This window comes from Littorina saxatilis, linkage group LG4 (genome assembly GCF_037325665.1).
Source record: "Littorina saxatilis isolate snail1 linkage group LG4, US_GU_Lsax_2.0, whole genome shotgun sequence".
NCBI lineage: Eukaryota > Metazoa > Mollusca > Gastropoda > Littorinimorpha > Littorinidae > Littorina > Littorina saxatilis.
Window position 1 is genome coordinate 57,939,728 of NC_090248.1, and position 20,484 is coordinate 57,960,211.

At 44.5% G+C, this 20,484-nt stretch overlaps 1 protein-coding gene across 2 annotated transcripts in view; it reads left to right on the forward strand.

The window, feature by feature from the left end:
• LOC138965186 (phospholipid-transporting ATPase ABCA3-like) overlaps window positions 1-20,484 on the forward strand; it is a 62,801-nt gene that overhangs the window by 37,804 nt on the left and 4,513 nt on the right. For both annotated transcript variants that reach the window (XM_070337306.1, XM_070337305.1), the window contains exons 10-26: window positions 1,839-1,973; window positions 3,205-3,325; window positions 6,097-6,251; window positions 8,429-8,584; window positions 9,121-9,331; window positions 10,238-10,487; window positions 11,544-11,818; window positions 12,843-13,018; window positions 13,425-13,799; window positions 14,149-14,463; window positions 15,209-15,365; window positions 16,665-16,904; window positions 17,139-17,360; window positions 18,190-18,482; window positions 18,931-19,118; window positions 19,377-19,547; window positions 20,186-20,426. In XM_070337306.1, coding sequence (XP_070193407.1) covers window positions 1,839-1,973; window positions 3,205-3,325; window positions 6,097-6,251; window positions 8,429-8,584; window positions 9,121-9,331; window positions 10,238-10,487; window positions 11,544-11,818; window positions 12,843-13,018; window positions 13,425-13,799; window positions 14,149-14,463; window positions 15,209-15,365; window positions 16,665-16,904; window positions 17,139-17,360; window positions 18,190-18,482; window positions 18,931-19,118; window positions 19,377-19,547; window positions 20,186-20,426 — 3,681 coding nt within the window. The remainder of the gene's footprint in view (window positions 1-1,838; window positions 1,974-3,204; window positions 3,326-6,096; window positions 6,252-8,428; window positions 8,585-9,120; window positions 9,332-10,237; window positions 10,488-11,543; window positions 11,819-12,842; window positions 13,019-13,424; window positions 13,800-14,148; window positions 14,464-15,208; window positions 15,366-16,664; window positions 16,905-17,138; window positions 17,361-18,189; window positions 18,483-18,930; window positions 19,119-19,376; window positions 19,548-20,185; window positions 20,427-20,484) is intronic.

Here is a 20,484-nt window from a genome sequence, read left to right on the forward strand (position 1 = left end):
ATGCGGGTGGCGAACCATCTATCCTGGCTTTCCGAATTTTCTCCCACGTCTCTGAATTAAGACTTTATGTGATGTCAGTTGCACTGACACAGCTAGGTCGCAAAATATTTTCACTTGGGTTCTTTGTAGCCAGTGTGATTAAAGGGAACCTCCCTTTGGTTGGCTGAAAGCAAATCTCCAGTCCCGACTTGGGACTTGCTCCTAGTTTTGGAGGTTTTGAGTTCGGATTGTTTAATCCTTGACAAAATTAGCCTCTTCTAGAGGCAATGATTTAGTGAAGTCAACCTTAACTAAATGGACTGCCACATTGATTAGGCATGCCTACAGTGGTGGCAAGAAAAAAGGGGGGGGGGGCAGTCAGTCCTCCCTTTTCAGGCAGCACGGGCTCAAGAGGTCAGAGTGTAGGCCTCTTCTTTACCTGTTCTCAAGTCTGAGAGACTTACATAAGTCATGAATGCAGCTCATTGAACGTTCAAGGACGTAGTCATGAGTTTCTATCGGCGGGGTATTTTAAGTACCCGCTATTTTAGTACACATCTACTAGACATCTTCTGCAGAAGATGTCTTTTTATGTTTTCCTGGGGACGTATCTGGTGCTCGGCAGAACAGAAATTTCGGTTTGCCAGCTATTGTAGCTACAGGCCAGATACTTGCAAGATGTTAACTGTGAGTTCATTTGCCCACCACCTAAATTAGCAATCTGCTATCTATGTGAGTTGCGTAAGAATATGTAATTTAATATAAAATTTCAAAAATAAATTTTGATTTAATTAATATACTTACCAACTCACATACTGAATTCCCTCCCAGCCTGCCCCGCAAATTTTTTAAAGGGGTATGTTTTTCAATACGGAATGAGGTTCACCGGTATACATCCTGCGCAGGCGCAGTACACCGGTAGTGAAATAACCACCAAGGACCATGCCTTATATGGCATACGGTTTTTGTTTCAGAATTATTTCCCCATGTTGCCATGTAAGAGTGCTTCAATGTCTTATCGCAAAACGAAGTTATTGCTTAGGGTTTCCCTAAAAATGAACAGATCTCTTCAATGGGAGTGAGCTTTCAACATGGCGGCGGTTGAGTCACGCGTGATAGGTCACGTGACGGTATGACCTCGACTCTTGTATAGCTTGGGTTATAGGTCAAGGCCGTTCTTTTTTAGGGGGTTGCTTCCCCTTTGGGGTGAAGCGTAGTTCAGTGTCCTAGCACTTTAACTGAAGTTAATGCTATCTATGTGAGTTGGTAAGTATATTAATTAAATCAAAATTTATTTTTGAAATTTTATTTTACAAGGGTTGTAGCATATAGGCATGCAATCAAGCTTTTGTTTTTATTAACTAGCCCTCCCCCAGATAGAGACTACTCCACTGGGTACAATGTCTCTGAGTGTGATGCCGTTTTCTCTAAGTCTCTGAGTGTTATATCCAAAACCAGAGAACCGACATCCCTTCCTGGAGCGTCTGTAAAATCAAAAGGTCTGGCAGCGGAACAAAATTCAGATGTGGATAGAGCAGTGAATGCAGAGACAGGGCAGTATGAGAGCACACCGGGACAAGAAACAAGTTTTGGGACAGTTTACAAAAAAACAAAAAAAACAAAAAAAAATTAAATTAAAAAAAACAACAGATAGACTGCCAACGTTTTAAAATTCTAAATAAAAAAACCAAGAATGGTAGGTAATTGGAACGTTTATTATTGACAAAACAAAACGTTACACTTTCTAGAATGTGGACCCAGAAGCTAGGTCTTTGAAGGAGACAGACAAACACTTGTGAAACAGATAATGAACTTATCTCAAGTAAAGTAATGAGTGTTCTATTATTTTGTGTTCACAGTCGTCGTACTGGTGTGGTGGGAGGAGGAAGCGCAAGTTCTCTCTGCAGGAGTCACGCGGCGGCCATGACAGTCGGCACTTTGAGCGCGACCCTACAGGCCTGCCCGTGGGCATCAGCATGGTGCATCTGAGAAAGGTCAGAACTGTTGCATGTATTTCATTCCATCGCTGAGTGTTAAAATTGTGTCTCTTATTTCACTTACACTTATTCATGGATTTACATTGTAAGTTACTATCTATTTATTTAATTTCTTTCTTAATTATTTACCTACTAGGACTACTAGCTGACTGACTGACTGACTTAATTACACCCCCGGTATAGGGGTGTGTATAGGATTCGGTCCATGTGTTTGTTTGTTTGTTTGTGTTCGCATATAGATCTCAAGAATGAACGGACCGATCATCACCAAACTTGGTGAACAGGTTCTATACATTCCTGAGACGGTCCTTACAAAAATTGGGACCAGTCAAACACACGGTTAGGGAGTTATTGGTGTGTATAGGATTCGGTCGATGTGTTTGTTTGTTTGTTTGTTTGTTTGTGTTCGCATATAGATCTCAAGAATGAACGGACCGATCGTCACCAAACTTGGTGAACAGGTTCTATACATTCCTGAGACGGTCCTTACAAAAATTGGGACCAGTCAAACACACGGTTAGGGAGTTATTGGTGGATTAAGATTCTACAAGGACTTATAGAGGGACATATTAATGGTCAAAGGGAAATAACCTTCTCAGTTGGTGGCAGTGAGAATGGTTATTTCCCTTTGACCAACGGGGGTGTTTTTCCTACCTCGGAGGAATTTCTTGTTATTTAATTAAATACTCATTCATTTGAAAATTGTTTGTATCTTTAGCACAAATGAAAATTCCAATTTAAGAAAAGAGCTTTTAACAACCTGAACAATTATTGTGCAACCAATCAATCAATCAATCAATCAATATGAGGCTTATATCGCGCATATTCCGTGGGTACAGTTCTAGGCGCTCTGCAGTGATGCCGTGTGAGATGAAATTTTATACGGCCAGTAATTGCAGCCATTTCGGCGCATATTTACCTTTCACGGCCTATTATTCCAAGTCACACGGGTATAGGTAGACAATTATTAACTGTGCCTAAGCAATTTTGCCAGGAAAGACCCTTTTGTCAATCGTGGGATCTTTAACGTGCACACCCAATGTAGTGTACCGTGTGATATGTTTTATGGGCACAAATACTAACAAGGGATTTTTCAAAGCAAGATGCATGACTACAGTATTGACTTGAAGGAATGTGAACACTTTTGTCATACTTATGGCTTGAATGCTTTATTTTTATTTCGTGTGATGGTAGATGAAAACGACAAACTGTGTGTTTCTTAAAACAGGCATTTGGCAAGGGCAAAGTAGCTGTGAAGGACTCGATGCTGACGATATACGAAGGGCAGATAACTGTCTTGCTGGGTCACAACGGGGCAGGGAAGACAACCACCATGTCTATGCTTACAGGTAAGTAGTCATTGGCGGATTGATTCTTCCCTATTTTCCACCCATCCCTATGCTCTCATCTTTTGTTGCTGAAAGAAACGTGACTGCAATTTGGTGTGTTTTTTGTTTGTTACATTTAGTCAAGTTTTGACTAAATGTTTTAACATAGAGGAGGAATCGAGACGAGGGTCGTGGTGTGTGTATGTGTCTGTGTCTGTGTCTGTCTGTGCGTGTGTGTGTGTGTGTAGAGCGATTCAGACCAAACTACTGGACCGATCTTTATGAAATTTTACATGAGGGTTCCTGGGAATGATATCCCCGGACGTTTTTTTCTTTTTTTCGATAAATACCTTTGATGACGTCATATCCGGCTTTTTGTAAAAAATGAGGCGGCACTGTCACACCCTCATTACATTTAGTCAAGTTTTGACTAAATGTTTTAACATAGAGGGGGGAATCGAGACGAGGGTCGTGGTGTATGTGTGTGTGTCTGTCTGTCTGTGTGTGTGTGTAGAGCGATTCAGACTAAACTACTGGACCGATCTTTATGAAATTTGACATGAGAGTTCCTGGGTATGATATCCTAAGACGTTTTTTTCATTTTTTTGATAAATGTCTTTGATGACGTCATATCCGGCTTTTCGTGAAAGTTGAGGCGGCACTGTCACGCTCTCATTTTTCAACCAAATTGGTTGAAATTTTGGTCAAGTAATCTCCGACGAAGCCCGGACTTCGGTATTGCATTTCAGCTTGGTGGCTTAAAAATTAATTAATGACTTTGGTCATTAAAAATCTGAAAATTGTAAAAAAATTATTTTTGTTATAAAACGATCCAAATTTACGTTCATCTTATTCTCCATCATTTTCTGATTCCAAAAACATATAAATATGTTATATTTGGATTAAAAACAAGCTCTGAAAATTAAAAATATAAAAATTATGATCAAAATTAAATTTTTGAAATCAATTTAAAAACACTTTCATCTTATTCCTTGTCGGTTCCTGATTCCAAAAACATATAGATATGATATGTTTGGATTGAAAACACGCTCAGAAAGTTAAAACGAAGAGAGGTGCAGAAAAGCGTGCTATCCTTCTCAGCGCAACTACTACCCCGCTCTTCTTGTCAGTTTCACTGCCTTTGCCATGAGCGGTGGACTGACGATGCTACGAGTATACGGTCTTGCTGCGTTGCATTGCGTTCAGTTTCATTCTGTGAGTTCGACAGCTACTTGACTAAATGTTGTATTTTCGCCTTACGCGACTTGTTTTTCAATCAAATTGATTGAAATTTTGGCAAAGCAATCTTCGACGAAGGCCTGACTTCGGTATTGCATTTCAGCTTGGTGGCTTAAAAATTAATTGATGACTTTGGTCATTAAAAATCTGAAAATTGTAAAAAAAAAATAAAAAAAATATAAAACGATCCAAATTTACGTTCATCTTATTCTTCATCATTTTCTGATTCCAAAAACATATAAATATGTTATATTTGGATTAAAAACAAGCTCTGAAAATTAAAAATATAAAAATTATGATCAAAATTAAATTTTCGAAATCAATTTAAAAACACTTTCATCTTATTCCTTGTCGGTTCTTGATTCCAAAAACATATAGATATGATATGTTTGGATTAAAAACACGCTCAGAAAGTTAAAACGAAGAGAGGTACAGAAAAGCGTGCTATCCTTCTCAGCGCAACTACTACCCCGCTCTTCTTGTCAATTTCACTGCCTTTGCCACGAGCGGTGGACTGACGATGCTACGAGTATACGGTCTTGCTGAAAAATTGCAGTGCGTTCAGTTTCATTCTGTGAGTTCGACAGCTTGACTGAATATTGTATTTTCGCCTTGCGCGACTTGTTATCTTTTCTTTTCTTTTCTTTTCTTGCCAAACCTGTTATGCTGGGTTGTAACCAGTCTGTTAACCCGTCTTCTTTTCTCTCTGTGTATCTCATCATCTCCTCTTTATTCTTTGCCTTTCTTGCTTTGGTGATGTGCCCAGTTATGTGCAATCCTATTTTACACATGTTACGAAGAGGTATGGGTCTCAAAATTTACTTCCTCCAATTCCTCGTATAGATCTTTATAAATCCAGCTTAGCTTTTTCAGGATCATCTCTGTGGAATTCTTTGCCAATAGAAATCAAACGATCCGCATCATTAAAGGCCTTTAAAAGGCAGTTGCACACACATTTGATCACACTATAAACTGTCCCTGATGTTTAGTTTCCATTGTGTACTCGGATAATGTATGCAATGCTCTTAAGTGTTTGTTTGTTTTTTAAATATTGTATATGTAGTTAATCTGAATGTGTAATCCCTCGTCCCCCTCCCCCTTCTTCTTGAAACTTTAGCTGCCTGTATACATGGCCCTGTTCGGCAATACATTGCTGTACTTTTTTAAGAAATGTAAAAAACATTTACGTTTGTTTGTATTTGGTTTTGTTTTATATGACTTTGTGAGTCCAATATTTTGTATGTTTATACTCGACCATTATTTTGATGTTTTATTAGTTTAATACTTTGATGAGGTATGTGCGCAGTCTTTGTTTTTGTTTACAATTATTCTTTGTATATGTTCCAAGGACAGGTTGGAAGATTAGGCTAAGCCTAAAACCTTTATCCTTATGTAATAAAGTTCTGAGTTCTGAGTTCTGAGTCATCCAATAAGCAGTTGCGTTTACTTTCAGTTCGCATGTTAATGGTTGTATGTATTACATGTATTACTTTCAAACCGCATGTTAATGGTTACAACATGTATAACATGTAATCAATCTTGCCATGTCACAGGTTTCCTGCCCCCGTCGTCGGGCACAGCATACGTGAACGGTTTTGACATCCGCACCGACATCAACAGCGTGCGCAGCAACCTGGGGCTGTGTCCGCAGCACAACATCCTGTTTGAGTCTCTCACGGTCGATGAACATCTCACTTTCTTTGCCAGAGTGAGTCGTGTGTGCACAACTGTATCAAGTTGCTTTGCATGACACATAGATTGTGAAATTCAAGCTTATTCTGTCATTGTTTTTTGGAAAAAAATATATTGCTTTTAGCGTACGTGCCTCCACCAACAGGATGCCAGGATACATCATAGTATCATCTTGATCAAAGTACCATATACTGTAACACAGTGTTCCCCTCACAGCTGAACTGCCATGACTTTACTGTAACACTGTGTTCCCCTTACAGCTGTAGGCCATGACTTTACTGTAACACTGTGTTCCCCTTACAGCTGTAGGCCATGACTTTACTGTAACACTGTGTTCCCCTTACAGCTGTGGGCCATGACTTTACTGTAACACTGTGTTCCCCTTACAGCTGTGGGCCATGACTTTACTGTAACACTGTGTTCCCCTTACAGCTGTAGGCCATGACTTTACTGTAACACTGTGTTCCCCTTACAGCTGTAGGCCATGACTTTACTGTAACACTGTGTTCCCCTTACAGCTGTGGGCCATGACTTTACTGTAACACTGTGTTCCCCTTACAGCTGTAGGCCATGACTTTACTGTAACACTGTGTTCCCCTTACAGCTGTAGGCCATGACTTTACTGTAACACTGTGTTCCTCTTACAGCTGTGGGCAATGACTTTACTGTAACACTGTGTTCCCCTTACAGCTGTAGGCCATGACTTTACTGTAACACTGTGTTCCCCTTACAGCTGTAGGCCATGACTTTACTGTAACACTGTGTTCCCCTTACAGCTGTGGGCCATGACTTTACTGTAACACTGTGTTCCCCTTACAGCTGTGGGCCATGACTTTACTGTAACACTGTGTTCCCCTTACAACTGTGGGCCATGACTTTAATATAACACTGTGTTCCCCTTACAGCTGTGGGCCATGACTTTACTGTAACACTGTGTTCCCCTTACAGCTGTAGGCCATGACTTTACTGTAACACTGTGTTCCCCTTACAGCTGTGGGCCATGACTTTACTGTAACACTGTGTTCCCCTTACAGCTGTGGGCCATGACTTTACTGTAACACTGTGTTCCCCTTACAGCTGTGGGCCATGACTTTACTGTAACACTGTGTTCCCCTTACAGCTGTAGGCCATGACTTTACTGTAACACTGTGTTCCCCTTACAGCTGTGGGCCATGATTTTACTGTAACACAGTGTTCCCCTCACAGCTGAACTGCCATGACTTTACTGTAACACTGTGTTCCCCTTACAGCTGTGGGCCATGACTACTGTAACACTGTGTTCCCCTTACAGCTGTAGGACATGACTTTACTGTAACACTGTGTTCCCCTTACAGCTGTGGGCCATGACTTTACGGTAACACTGTGTTCCCCTTACAGCTGTAGGCCATGACTTTACTGTAACACTGTGTTCCCCTTACAGCTGTGGGCCATGACTTTACTGTAACACTGTGTTCCCCTTACAGCTGTAGGCCATGACTTTACTGTAACACTGTGTTCCCCTTACAACTGTGGGCCATGACTTTACTGTAACACTGTGTTCCCCTTACAGCTGTGGGCCATGACTTTACTGTAACACTGTGTTCCCCTTACAGCTGTGGGCCATGACTTTACTGTAACACTGTGTTCCCCTTACAGCTGTGGGCCATGACTTTACTGTAACACTGTGTTCCCCTTACAGCTGTGGGCCATGACTTTACTGTAACACAGTGTTCCCCTCACAGCTGAAGGCCATGACTTTACTGTAACACTGTGTTCCCCTTACAGCTGTGGGCCATGACTTTACTGTAACACTGTGTTCCCCTTACAGCTGTGGGCCATGACTTTACTGTAACACTGTGTTCCCCTTACAGCTGTGGGCCATGACTTTACTGTAACACTGTGTTCCCCTTACAGCTGTAGGCCATGACTTTACTGTAACACTGTGTTCCCCTTACAGCTGTGGGCCATGACTTTACTGTAACACTGTGTTCTTACAACTGTAGACCATGACTTTACTGTAACACTGTGTTCCCCTTACAGCTGAAGGCCATGACTTTACTGTAACACTGTGTTCCCCTTACAGCTGTAGGCCATGACTTTACTGTAACACTGTGTTCTCCTTACAGCTGTAGGCCATGACTTCACTGTAACACTGTGTTCTCCTTACAGCTGTAGGCCATGACTTTACTGTAACACTGTGTGTTCCACGTACAGCTGAAGGGCTGCCCCAAGAAGGAGATAGCCGAGGAGGTAGCTGCGATGGCCAAAGAGGTTGGGCTGGAGACCAAGCGACAGGCGCGAGCCGGCACACTGTCAGGGGGTCAGAAACGCAAGCTGAGTGTCGGCATTGCCCTCATCGGGGGGTCAAAGGTGGGTGCTTTGTCGGGTATGTCTCCAGTGTTTGTGTTAGCTATGAAAGGGGTACGAATGTGCCGAGTCAGAGTAATATTGTGACGAGAGATTTCAAGTGCAAGTGAATTATAGTTTATAGTCGTGGTTGTATATATAATTAGCTTTTGCTTATGTCTGTTGCTTATGTCTGTCTGTTCATCTGTCTCTGTCCATCTGTTTCTGTCCATCTGTCTACCTTTGTCTGTGTGTGTTGTATCATTGCAATAGGATTGAGTTTTTTTTTAAACGTAGTTGATTGTAACAGATGTATGATTTGCCACAGTATAAATTGATATGTATGTCTCTCTATACAGTAAAATGTGGCATATATGTGTCTGTGGGCTGTCTCACTTGCGTATCTTCCTGAACAACAAGAACAAGAATTTATTTCACCATATAGCGTTACACCCATTGGTAACAATTGTCCTGGTGTGGGTATGATTCATACACACATACACTCCTTACAAATACAATACAAAAATAAACAGGCTTTATAATAAGTATACTGGCTGCAGATTGTGATCCTTGACGAGCCGACGTCTGGCATGGACCCGGCAGCGCGGCGTCAGACGTGGGACGTGTTGCAGCGACACCGGGCAGGGCGCACCATGCTGCTGTCCACACACTTCATGGACGAGGCTGACCTGCTGGGTGACCGCATCGCCATCATGGCCGAGGGTGTCATCAAGTGCTGCGGCACCTCCCTCTTCCTCAAGAAGCTCTATGGTCAGTGTGTGTGTGTGTGTGGATGTGTGTGTGTGTGTACTTTCGCTTCCTCAAATAGCTCTACGGTCAGTGTGTGTGTGTGTGTGTGTGTGTGTGTGTGTGTGTGTGTGTGTGTGTGTGTGTGTGTGTGTGTGTGTGTACTTTCTCTTCCTCAAAAAACCCTATAGTCAGTGCATGTGTGTGAAGAGAATGCTGGTTTGGTAAATGAATGATGGCTGCGTGTGTGGTGAAGTGCGTGGTTTCTCTCTCTTCCTCAAAAACTCTTTGGTCATTGCATGTTTGGGGAGGGCTTTGTTCCTCTTCAAGGGAACATAGTGTTCTTTGAAGTGCGTGTTTTTTCCTATTGCGTGAATGGTTGTAGAGACTTTTATAAGGAGGGCATTTTCTTAATGGAATGGTGGTTTTGTATTTCAAACAAAACGTTGCGCAACAAACAGGAAAGTTTAAATTTTTGAGAAGATAAGAAAAGGATAAGATTTCATATAGTCCTGTAAGGTTACCCTCATGGCAATTCGGGCTGCTTTCTCACTGCCAAGCTGCCATACAGTATGCAGTGCTACCCATTTTGGTTTTTTCCCTGTATGTGTGTATTCATGTTTCCAAGCCCTGAGACTTTCGCTGTGAACTTGGGTTCTTTATTGTGCACATGCGTGTGTTCCGCCACAGAGGAGAGTCTGCACAACGTTGACTCTGGGAAATAAATCCCTCGCCGAACTTGGGGATCGAACCCACGCCGATAGCGACAACTGGTTTTGAAGCCAGCAGCGCTACCGACTGAGCTATTTCCCCACAACATTTGTTGTGCATCGCTTTGGTTATTTGCAAATCTTTTGATCAATCTTTTTTTATCACACTTTTTTCAGTGTTACATATCATGATGTAAATCACGTTGAAACACTTTTGCAGGCGCTGGCTACCACCTGGTGATGGTGAAGGGGCCGCAGTGTGACGTCGCCAAGGTGACGGAGGTGGTGCAAAGGGAGGTGACTGGGGCCCAGCTGGAGAGTGAGGTCGGGGCAGAGTTGTCCTACCTGCTGCCGGAGGGGGAGGCAGGGAAGTTTGCCCAGCTGTTCGGCGTGGTGGAATCACAGTTTGACAAGCTCGGCATCACAAGCTTTGGGGCCAGCGCCACAACCATGGAGGAGGTCTTCCTCAAGTCAGTCACGCAATGTTCACTGCTCACGTAATGTGCTCCTTATGCACAATACACAGGTTCACTGTTCACACTATGTCCTTTTCATGCACTGTTCACACGTTCACTGTTCACACAATATACTTGTTATGCACTGTTGACACGTTCACTGTTCACACTATGTGCATTTCATGCACTGTTCACACGTTCACTGTTTACACAATGTGCTCCTCTTGCACTGTTCACACGTTCACTGTTTACACAATGTGCTCCTCATGCACTGTTCACACGTTCACTGTTTACACAATGTGCTCCTCTTGCACTGTTCACACGTTCACTGTTCACACAATGTGCTCCTCATGCACTGTTCACACGTTCAATGTTTACACAATGTACTTGTTATGCACAGATTCACTGTTCACACTATGTGCTTTTCATGCACTGTTCACTGTTCACACAATGTGCTCCTCATGCACTGTTCACACGTTCACTGTTCACACAAGGCATTCTCCTATTATCTGTTTACACGTTCAATCTTTCAACAGAAGGGACAAAGTAGCCTCCTTCACAAGGTTTGAGTGTACATGTATGACAGTTTGGTGTTGCAGCCAGTAGACTCACTATATTGACACAATGCAGTCTTGGATGCATCAAATCAAATCATATCAAATCAAATCATATCAAATCAAATCATATCAATTTTGTTATCGCAAGCCTGAGAAATGTCGGTTGTCCATGTTTTCCATGAAACTAGCACAAGGACAGTCTGCGTGTGTGTGGTCCAGTACTCCCAACAGGTTGTGTGTGTGTGTGTGTGATGTTTCAGAGTGGGGGCGAGCGGGGCAGCAGAGGAAGAGGAGGACAGCACCGAGTCGTCCAATGCTCTCAACAGTTTGTGTGTGATATGTGTGATATATTGTGTGATATAATGTGTGATATGTTGTGCGATATGTGTGATATATTGTGTGATATATTGTGTATTGTATATTGAGTTGCCTTGTGGTGAGATGTGTGCGCGTATTATTATTATATTGTGTGATATATTGTGTGACATATTGTGTGATATGTGTGATGTTTCAGAGTGGGGGCGAGCGGGTCAGCAGAGGAGGAGGACGACAGCACAGAGTCGTCTAGTGCTTTCAACAACGTCTCTGTTAAATCTCCTGTAGTCAATGGTGTCGGGAGACCTGCGGGCGACGGCGTTGTCAACCCCAACTACACCAGTGACCTAAGCGACAAAAAAGTGCCGCACCAAGGGGACCTCAACGGCAGTGCTCCTGAGGTCAAGGTCGTTGGAAGGGCGATGAACGGTGCTTCTGCACCAAGCAGTGTCGTTGACTCTTCTGAAGTATTAGGTATGACAATTGTCTTTGTTTATTTAATGATTGTCACTTCTGAAGTGTTACACTTTGTTTAATTTGTGATAGACACTTCTGAAGTGGTTTGAGAAATTACTCTTTGTTTAATTAGACACAGCAGCACCATGAATTCAGAATTTAACAGACTTGTGATAACTGTTTGAATTCAGATAGAATAAAGAATTAAGTGTTATTTCTCCTGATATTGTACATGCAATTCAGCTCATTCTCACTTTTTGGTGCTACTGTGTCAGTTTTAACAATCTGTCATTAAAGGCAAACTGTGTTAGTCGCTTAGTCCTGAGTCCAAGTTCATTACCAACATGGATGCTAACCGGGTAAAGGGTTGGGCAGAGAAAGGTGTAATTTTATTTTATTTATTATATTCTGCAGCCATATTTGTTTACCTGTTTGTTGTAGGTGTAGCAGGAACAGGTGTAAGACGAGATTTTTGAATAGAACCTTAATCCTTAAGTATGAAAGATTAGTCAGCCAGCAATCGTTTTGCCATTCCTTTCTGTATGTCTTCATTCTTTCTGTATGCCTGCCTTTTAGTCACTTTCTGTTTGTTTGCAATCATTCCTGCCTTAGTGTGTGTGTGTCTTTCTTTTTATTCCCTGACTTCTGTCTTTCATTCTCTCTTTGCTGGTGGTGTTGAGAACAAGCTCTGTGCTGTGGGCGGGGGGGATGTTGGTATTTTTGTGGGCATGTGGGAGTAACCTTTTGTCAATTTTGTGTGTGCTGTTGCATCACGTGGATGCCAGGGCTATGTTAATTTTAAACAACTTTGGTCTGTTTGTGCGTGTGTATTTGTCAATTTTGTGTGTGCTGTTGCATCACGTGGATGCCAGGGCTATGTTAATTTTAAACAACTTTGGTCTGTTTGTGCGTGTGTATTTGTCAATTTTTTTCTTCAATTACATCTATTTTTCACCTGGTTTGTTGGCCCACATAATAAAATGAGTGCCAGTGTCTCTGTGCTGGCGGTGTGGTGTTGATGTGCATGACTACATATGTTCAGCCAAGGAGGCTCTGGACCACGACTACCACAAGCTGACGGACTTCTCGCTCCATCTGTCTCGCTTCTATGGCATGTTTGTCAAGAAAGCCATCCACACCTGGAGGAACCGCACCATCTCCATCGTACAGCTCGCTCTCCCCGTGGTCTTCACAATCGCCGCCCTCACCGTCGATAAGGTCTGTCAATCTGTCTGAATACATGGTTGTCTCTGTCTGGCTGGCTGGTTGTCTGGCTGTTTGTCTCTGTCTCTATGTCTGGCTGGCTGTCTGCCTCTCTCTCTCTCCCTCTTCGTTCTTTTACCTTCTTCTTCTTCGGCGTTCCAGTACCCTTTTTATGAATGCTGCAGAAATTGTTGTTTTACCTTGTCTATAAGGCTTTTATTAGCTAATGACAATAAAGTGTCAAAGCGTCTCTCTCTTCCTCTCTCAATAAAGTTCAATTCAATTCAATTCAATTCTCTCTCTCTCTCTCTCTCTCTCTCTCTCTCTCTCTCTCTCTCTCTCTCTCTCTCTCTCTCTCTCTCTCTCTCTCTCTCTCTCTCTCTCTCTCTCACCATCAGTGTCTCATCTTCTGTCCGACCAGGTGCGACCCAAGGAAGCCAACGACCCTGCCCTGACCCTTGACCTTGGTATGTTTGACGGCACCATCTCCGCCTACAGCGCCGGCCTCACTCCCACGTCGGACAGCGTCGCCCTGGCAACCAACTACTCCTCTCTCTTCTCGGGCAGCGATACGGCGCGTCCCATCGACCGCGCCCAGTACAGCAACATCAACTACTTCTTCACCAACCTGTCGCAGGACGTAGGACTGTATACCTACAACAAGAGGGTGGCCATTGGCGCTAATTTTGAACCCAGCGGGTCGGCGGGGGTTGATGTCACAGCTTGGTACAGTGGTCAGCCGTACCACGCCATGCCTGCCTCTCTGGCCTACGTTATGAGCGCCTTCGCTGGACAGGTCAGTTGAATTTCTTTGTGCTGTGTGAGCCCTGCCTGTCTGTGTCTTAACAGGACTAAGAACCCTATTGTTTGAAGAAGTTTACTTACTTTCTTGATTGTCTTATAATTGCTTGATTGGCATGCTTCTTTCTTTCTTTTTGTTTGTTTGTTGTTGTTGTTGTTGTTGTTGTTGTTTTGGTTTGTTGTTGTTTTTTTGGTTTGTTGTTGTTGTTGGTTTTGGGGGGTGGGGGGAAGTTGGAGTAAAAATTGTAGTTTTGGGGGAGAGAGGAAGGAAAATAATGTGTGACTGGGATGTAGATGAGGGATGGTGATAGCTAGCCAAGTAAAACCATCCAGTGGTGATACAGGTGACAGGCAGCCCCCACACCATGACGGTAGTCAACCACCCCCTGCCCAAGGGGGAGCTAGCGGCGGCCAAAGACTCAATGACCACAGCTCTGCAGCTCGGCTTCTCCATCGGCTTCAGCATGCTGTTCGGCATGGCCTTCCTCACCGCCTCCTTCTCCTACTTCCTCATCCGCGAGCGGCAGACAGGCGCCAAGCACCTGCAGGTGGTCAGCGGGGTGGGCCCCTTGGCATTCTGGGTAGCCTCACTGGCGTGGGACCTCATCAACTACCTCATCCCCTGCCTTGTGCTGCTCGTCGTCTTCGCCGCCTTCCAGGTCAGGGTCAGGGCTTAAAGGTGTATGACACCTACACCGCTTAAAGATGTATGGTACCTACACCTCTTCAAGACATATGCTAACAGTGTTTAACGATTTATGACACCAATAGACGCAATATATTTTATGAACACTGCTTAAAGATGTATGATACCAACACGGCTTAAACATGTATGATACCTACACATCTTAAAGACATATAATGCTTACATTGTTTAATGATGTATGACACCAATGCTGCTTCTCTTTTTTAGGTTCAGAAACTAAGAAACGCTGCGTTTAGAGAATTCTGGGAGTACAAGTGTCCATGTTAAAGCAAGGGACGGAGAGTATGTTGATGTTGGTGATGTGTAATCCACAGGTAGAGGCATACACAGCGGACTACAACTTGTTGTTGGTGATGTTGTTGATGTTGATGATGTTCGTGATGTTGTAATCCACAGGTAGAGGCGTACACAGCGGACTACAACTTGTTGTTGGTGATGTTGTGATACAGGTAGAGGCATACACAGCGGATTACAACTTGCTGTAGGTGATGTTGATGATGTTGGTGATGTTGTGATACAGGTAGAGGCATACACAGCGGATTACAACTTGCTGTAGGTGATGTTGATGATGGCGATGATGTTGGTGATGTTTTGATACAGGTAGAGGCGTACACAGCGGACTACAACTTGCTGTTGGTGACTTTGATGATGTTGATGATGTTGGTGATGTTGATGATGTTGGTGATGTTGTGATACAGGTAGAGGCGTACACAGCGGACTACAACTTGCTGTTGGTGATGTTGGTGCTGGTGGTGTTTGGTATCGCTGTCGTCCCGTTCACCTACGTCCTGCAGTTCCCCTTCACCACCCCCGCCACCGGCTTTGTCGTCCTCGTCATCATGGCCATCATCACAGGTCTGTCAGTCTGTCTGGCTGTCGGTCTGTCCGTCTGTCCGTCCATCTGTCTGCCTGCCTGTCTGTCTGTCTGCCTTGATTAGATTTTGATTTGATTTGACTGCCTACCTGCCTGTCTGTCTGTCTGTCTGTCTGTCTGTTGCTCTGTCTGCCTGCCTGCCTGCCTGCCTGTCTGCCTGCCTGCCTGCCTGTCTGCCTGTCTGTCTGTCTGTCTGTTATATAAATCTAAACAACAAGATGACTGTGGGTGAAAACAAAGTTGAAAAAGAACAGCACAGAAAAAGACTGTAAATATCTGTAATATCTGTCTATTTATTTGTCTGTCTGTCTGGCTGGCTGTCTGTCTATCTGTCTGTCTGTCTATGTCTTTGTCTGTCTGTTTGGCTGTATATGGCCAGAGAGGTATGTGGGAGGTGTGTTTATAACCTGCCCTGTTATATAGTGCTATATGTCTTATGTAAAAACAATGTCCTGTTTGTATTATTGTTAGGCAAAAAAAAAATAGGTCTGTTTACGGTAGCCCGACCGACCCTAGTTTTTAGGCCCGACCCTAATCTTTTTTTTGGATCGTCTGAAAAAAACAAAAACGCATCCAAAATAGAGCTGTTTGCGCTCAAACAGCAGACGACAGAAGGGAGGTAAGTACTGTTTATAGTTATGTTGGGCAAAAACAGGGATTGATGAGAAGAAATGAACTGTGAAACATAATAGAGAGGAGAGAAAAAAATGGAAAAAAAATGGAAAAAAAAAAAGACAGAAAAAAAGCCGACCTACCGACCCTATTTTTTCACCCTATGTTACCGTAAACAGACCTATTTGTTTTTTTGGCCTTATGTACCACGCCTGAATTTCTCTATGAGATAATAAAGTATTCTTATTCTTATTCTTATGTCCTGTTTGTCTACCTGTCGACTGACAAGTCGACCTGTTTGTCTGTTGGTTTGTCAGGCTTTTCGTCGCCCTGTCTTCCTAGCTTGCTCTCTGTCTGTCTGTCGATCTGTCTTGTCTTTCCACCTGCCTGCCTGCCTGCCTGCCTGCTTGTCTGTCTGTCTGTCGATCTGTCTTGTCTTTCCACCTGCCTGCCTGCCTGCCTGCCTGCCTGCTTGTCTGTCTGTCTGTCGATCTGTCTTGTCTTTCCACCTGCCTGCCTGCCTGCCTGCCTGCTTGTCTGTCTGTCTGTCGATCTGTCTTGTCTTTCCACCTGCCTGCCTGCCTGCCTGCTTGTCTGTCTGTCTGTCTGTCTGTCTGTGACTATTGGTATTGGTCTGGGACAGCTCTTTACATTGTATTTGCGGACAGGTCTGTTCACGATGTTGACGGTGTTCATCATGCGCATCCCGGCCCTGGACGTGGTGGACATAGCGGAGGCGCTGGACTGGGTCTTCATGGCCGTCTTCCCGCACTACTCGCTCGGCATGGGCTTCTCCAACTTCTACGTCAACAAGCTGGACATGGACTACTGCATCAACGGTCCCATCAACTTCTACGCGGCCTGCCCCGAAGCCAGGCTTTTCAACATCACTGACCCCTGCTGTAAAGGTAACTCACCCCTTGCTTTCCCTTGACTGTGTTGTCAGCAAAGTGATGACGTTGTTTGCATAAGCTTGACAGATTCAACCAAACAAGAGCTCGTGCCAGCTAACATTTTGATGATATGATGTGAACTGTAATGTTGCAGAAATCTGTGGTGAAATGTTCTGGTAAGCTTTTTAGAGTGACCCAAACCACAAGTGTTGTCTGTTCACGATGGTGATAGTGTGGACGTTGTTGCAGATTTCTGCGGTGATTTCTGCCTTCCGTTCGAGCCGAGTTTCCTGGCGTGGGAATACCCGGGGATCGGCCGCAACATCTTTTTCCTGTGCATACAGGGCGTCGTCTTCTCCGCCCTCACGCTGGCCATCGACTTCCAGCTGCCCCAGAAACTGCTGTACCTGTGTCGCTGTGACGGCACGCAGCGCCCTCTGGCTGAAGGAGTAGACAACCCACACTACAATGGTAAGGCTGTGTCGCAGTGCTCTCCCTTTTCACTGGGGTTTGTTTTGGGAGACGTCAGTTATTGTTATATGAAGTCTTATATCGGGCGCGTATCTCCAGACTCGGACTCAAGGCACAGGGATCTATTTATGCCGTGTGAGATGGAATTTTTTACACAATACATCACGCATTCACATCGACCAGCAGATCGCAGCCATTTCGGCGCATATCCTATTTTTCACGGCCTATAATTCCAAGTCACACGGGTATTTTGGTGGACATTTTTTATCTATTTTTTTGCCAGGAAAAACCCTTTTGTCAATCGTGGGATCTTTAACGTGCACACCCCAATGTAGTGTACACGAAGGGACCTCGGTTTTTCGTCTCATCCGAAAGACTAGCACTTGAACCCACCACCTAGGTTAGGAAAGGGGGGAGAAAATTGCTAACGCCCTGACCCAGGGTCGAACTCTCAACCTCTCGCTTCTGAGCGCAGGTGCGTTACCACTCGGCCACCCAGTCCAGTTGAACGTGTGATATGTACATGTACAGTTTTATTTGATTTAAATGACAGTATTTTATTCAGGTTAGCGTGATTTGATCACAGTGTTTTACTGCTGCTGTGGAATTTGAATAGTAATGTTTTTTTAAATTATTGTTTAACAGCATATAATGTTAATCCACAATGTGTTGTCTTCCTTTTCCGACATATTAAGACTGAACATTTACTTGCCTTTGGTTGTGTGATGTCAGAGGCGGGGGAGTAGCGGTCTTGCAGAACAGTGGTTGTCTCGGTCTGTGTAAAATGTCAACAGTGCAAATAACGCTTGATGGGGTTGTGTGATGTCAGAGGCGGGGGAGTACTCGGCGGAGGACAACGACGTGACCTTGGAACGGCAGAGGGTGAGCGGGGGCGGGGCCGAGGGTGACACGCTGGTCATCAACAACCTGGTCAAGCAGTACGGCCCCTTCCTGGCCGTGGACAGGACCTGTGTGGGCGTGCCCGAGATGGAGTGCTTCGGTCTGCTGGGTCAGAACGGCGCTGGCAAGACCACCACCTTCAAGATGCTGACCGGTGACGTCATGGTCACCAGCGGCGATGCCTTCGTCAGACAGTACAGCATCAAGACTGACATTAAAAAGGTGAGTGTGTGTGTGTGTGAGTGTGAGTGTGAGTGTGTGTGTGTGTGTGTGTGTGTGTGTGTGTGTGTGTGTGTGTGTGTGTGAGTGTGAGTGTGAGTGAGTGAGTGTGTGTGTGTGAGTGTGTGTGAGTGTGTGTGTTGTTGTTTCACCAGTAGTGATAGCTTTGTCAAGCATTATAGATTGACATTATAGATTGACATTAAATTCATCAACGTGTGTTGTTGTGTGTTGGGGTACAGTGGAACCCCTCTTTGGGAACCCCTGCCTGAACATTGAGTATGGCTGCCTGAATGTCAAAAAACGATTTAACATAAATTATAAACATTTTGTACTCTAAAGAAATGTGAGGGTATTTTATGGGTTGAAGCAGCAGCAGAACAACAAGGTGACGGAGGCGGTTTGTTTGCAGATGCTGACTTTTATAAAATTAAACAAATGTACAATGCAGGTACAAGCCAACATGGGGTACTGCCCTCAGTTTGATGCCCTGATTGACCAGATGACCGGCAGAGAGACGCTGACCATGTACGCTAGGCTGAGAGGCGTGCCATCGTCAAACATCAAACGTATCGTCAACAATCTCATCTCACTCCTCATGCTGGAGCCACACGCTGACAAACTGACGTTGCACTATAGGTGGGTTCCTCATCTTGGTGCCTACGCTTTTAAAAACAATTCATTTCTTTCTTACTTGGTGTCTTTAAGTGACAGGCGCAGTGGTGGTAAGACATCGGCCTCCTAATCGGGAGGTCGTGAGTTCGAATCCCGGTCGCTGCAGCCTGGTGGGTTAAGAGTGGAGATTTTTACGATCTCCCAGGTCAACTTATGTGCAGACCTGCTAGTGACTGTTTTTCTCCAATTTGACCGCCTGTGTGTGTGTGTGTCACTGACCAGTGGGGGCAACAAGCGCAAGCTGAGCACGGCCATCGCCCTGGTGGGCGGCCCGGCCGTCATCCTGCTGGACGAGCCGTCGTCAGGCATGGACCCCGGGGCCAGGAGACAGCTGTGGAACGTCCTGTCACAAGTACGCGCCAGCGGTAGGACCCTGATCCTCACGTCTCACAGGTAAACTGCCATCTTGACAGTGTGTCTCTTAGTGTTGTCGTTTATATTAAGAAGCGCATGGGGTGGGAATATAGCTCAGTAAAATTGAAACCAGTTGTCGCTATTGGCGTGGGTTCGAACCCCATGTTCGGCAAGGGATATATTTCCCAGAACCAACTTGTGCAGACTTTCATCAGTGCCCGAACACCCCCACGTGTACACATGCGCATGATTAAAATCGTAAGTTTACAGCAAAACTCTCAGGGCTTGCAAACATGAATACACGCATCCAGGAGGAAAAACAAAAACACCACAATGGGTTGCGCCGTTTGGTATGGCAGCTTGCTCTCTTTGCTGAGAAAGCAGCCCAAATTTCCATGACAGTAACCTCACAGGACAATTTGATACCTTATGAGGTTTCACACTTGAACATATATATAGAGCTTTAGTATGCAACAGAGACTAGGAACACTTTAAGTTATATTTGGATGTAAAGTTAAACAAAATGAGTCCCAGCTTTTAAGTTATTAACCTGTGAAAACATGTGCTATGCCAACACAAAAGGCAGCAAAGTAATGGCGGAGAGATGTGGCGGTCGTCAGCCATAGTTCTACAAGAGTGCTAAAAGCTCGGTAAAATATAACTGTTGTGTGTTGCAGTATGGAGGAGTGCGAGGCGCTGTGCACCCGACTGGCCATCATGGTCAACGGTCAGTTCAAGTGTCTGGGCAGCACGCAGCACCTCAAGTCAAAGTTCGGCCAGGGCTACACGCTGGTAGCCAAGATGGCCACGCGGCCAGACGGAACACTAGCGCCCTCTGAGCCCCTGGTGGAGACCGTCTTCAACAAGTTCCCCGGCACACAGAAGTTTGACGACCACCAGGGCTACGTCCACTTTCAGGTGAGTGTGCGACTGTTACGCTCAACGCATATCTTATTCAGTCAGTGGTTTGATTCTG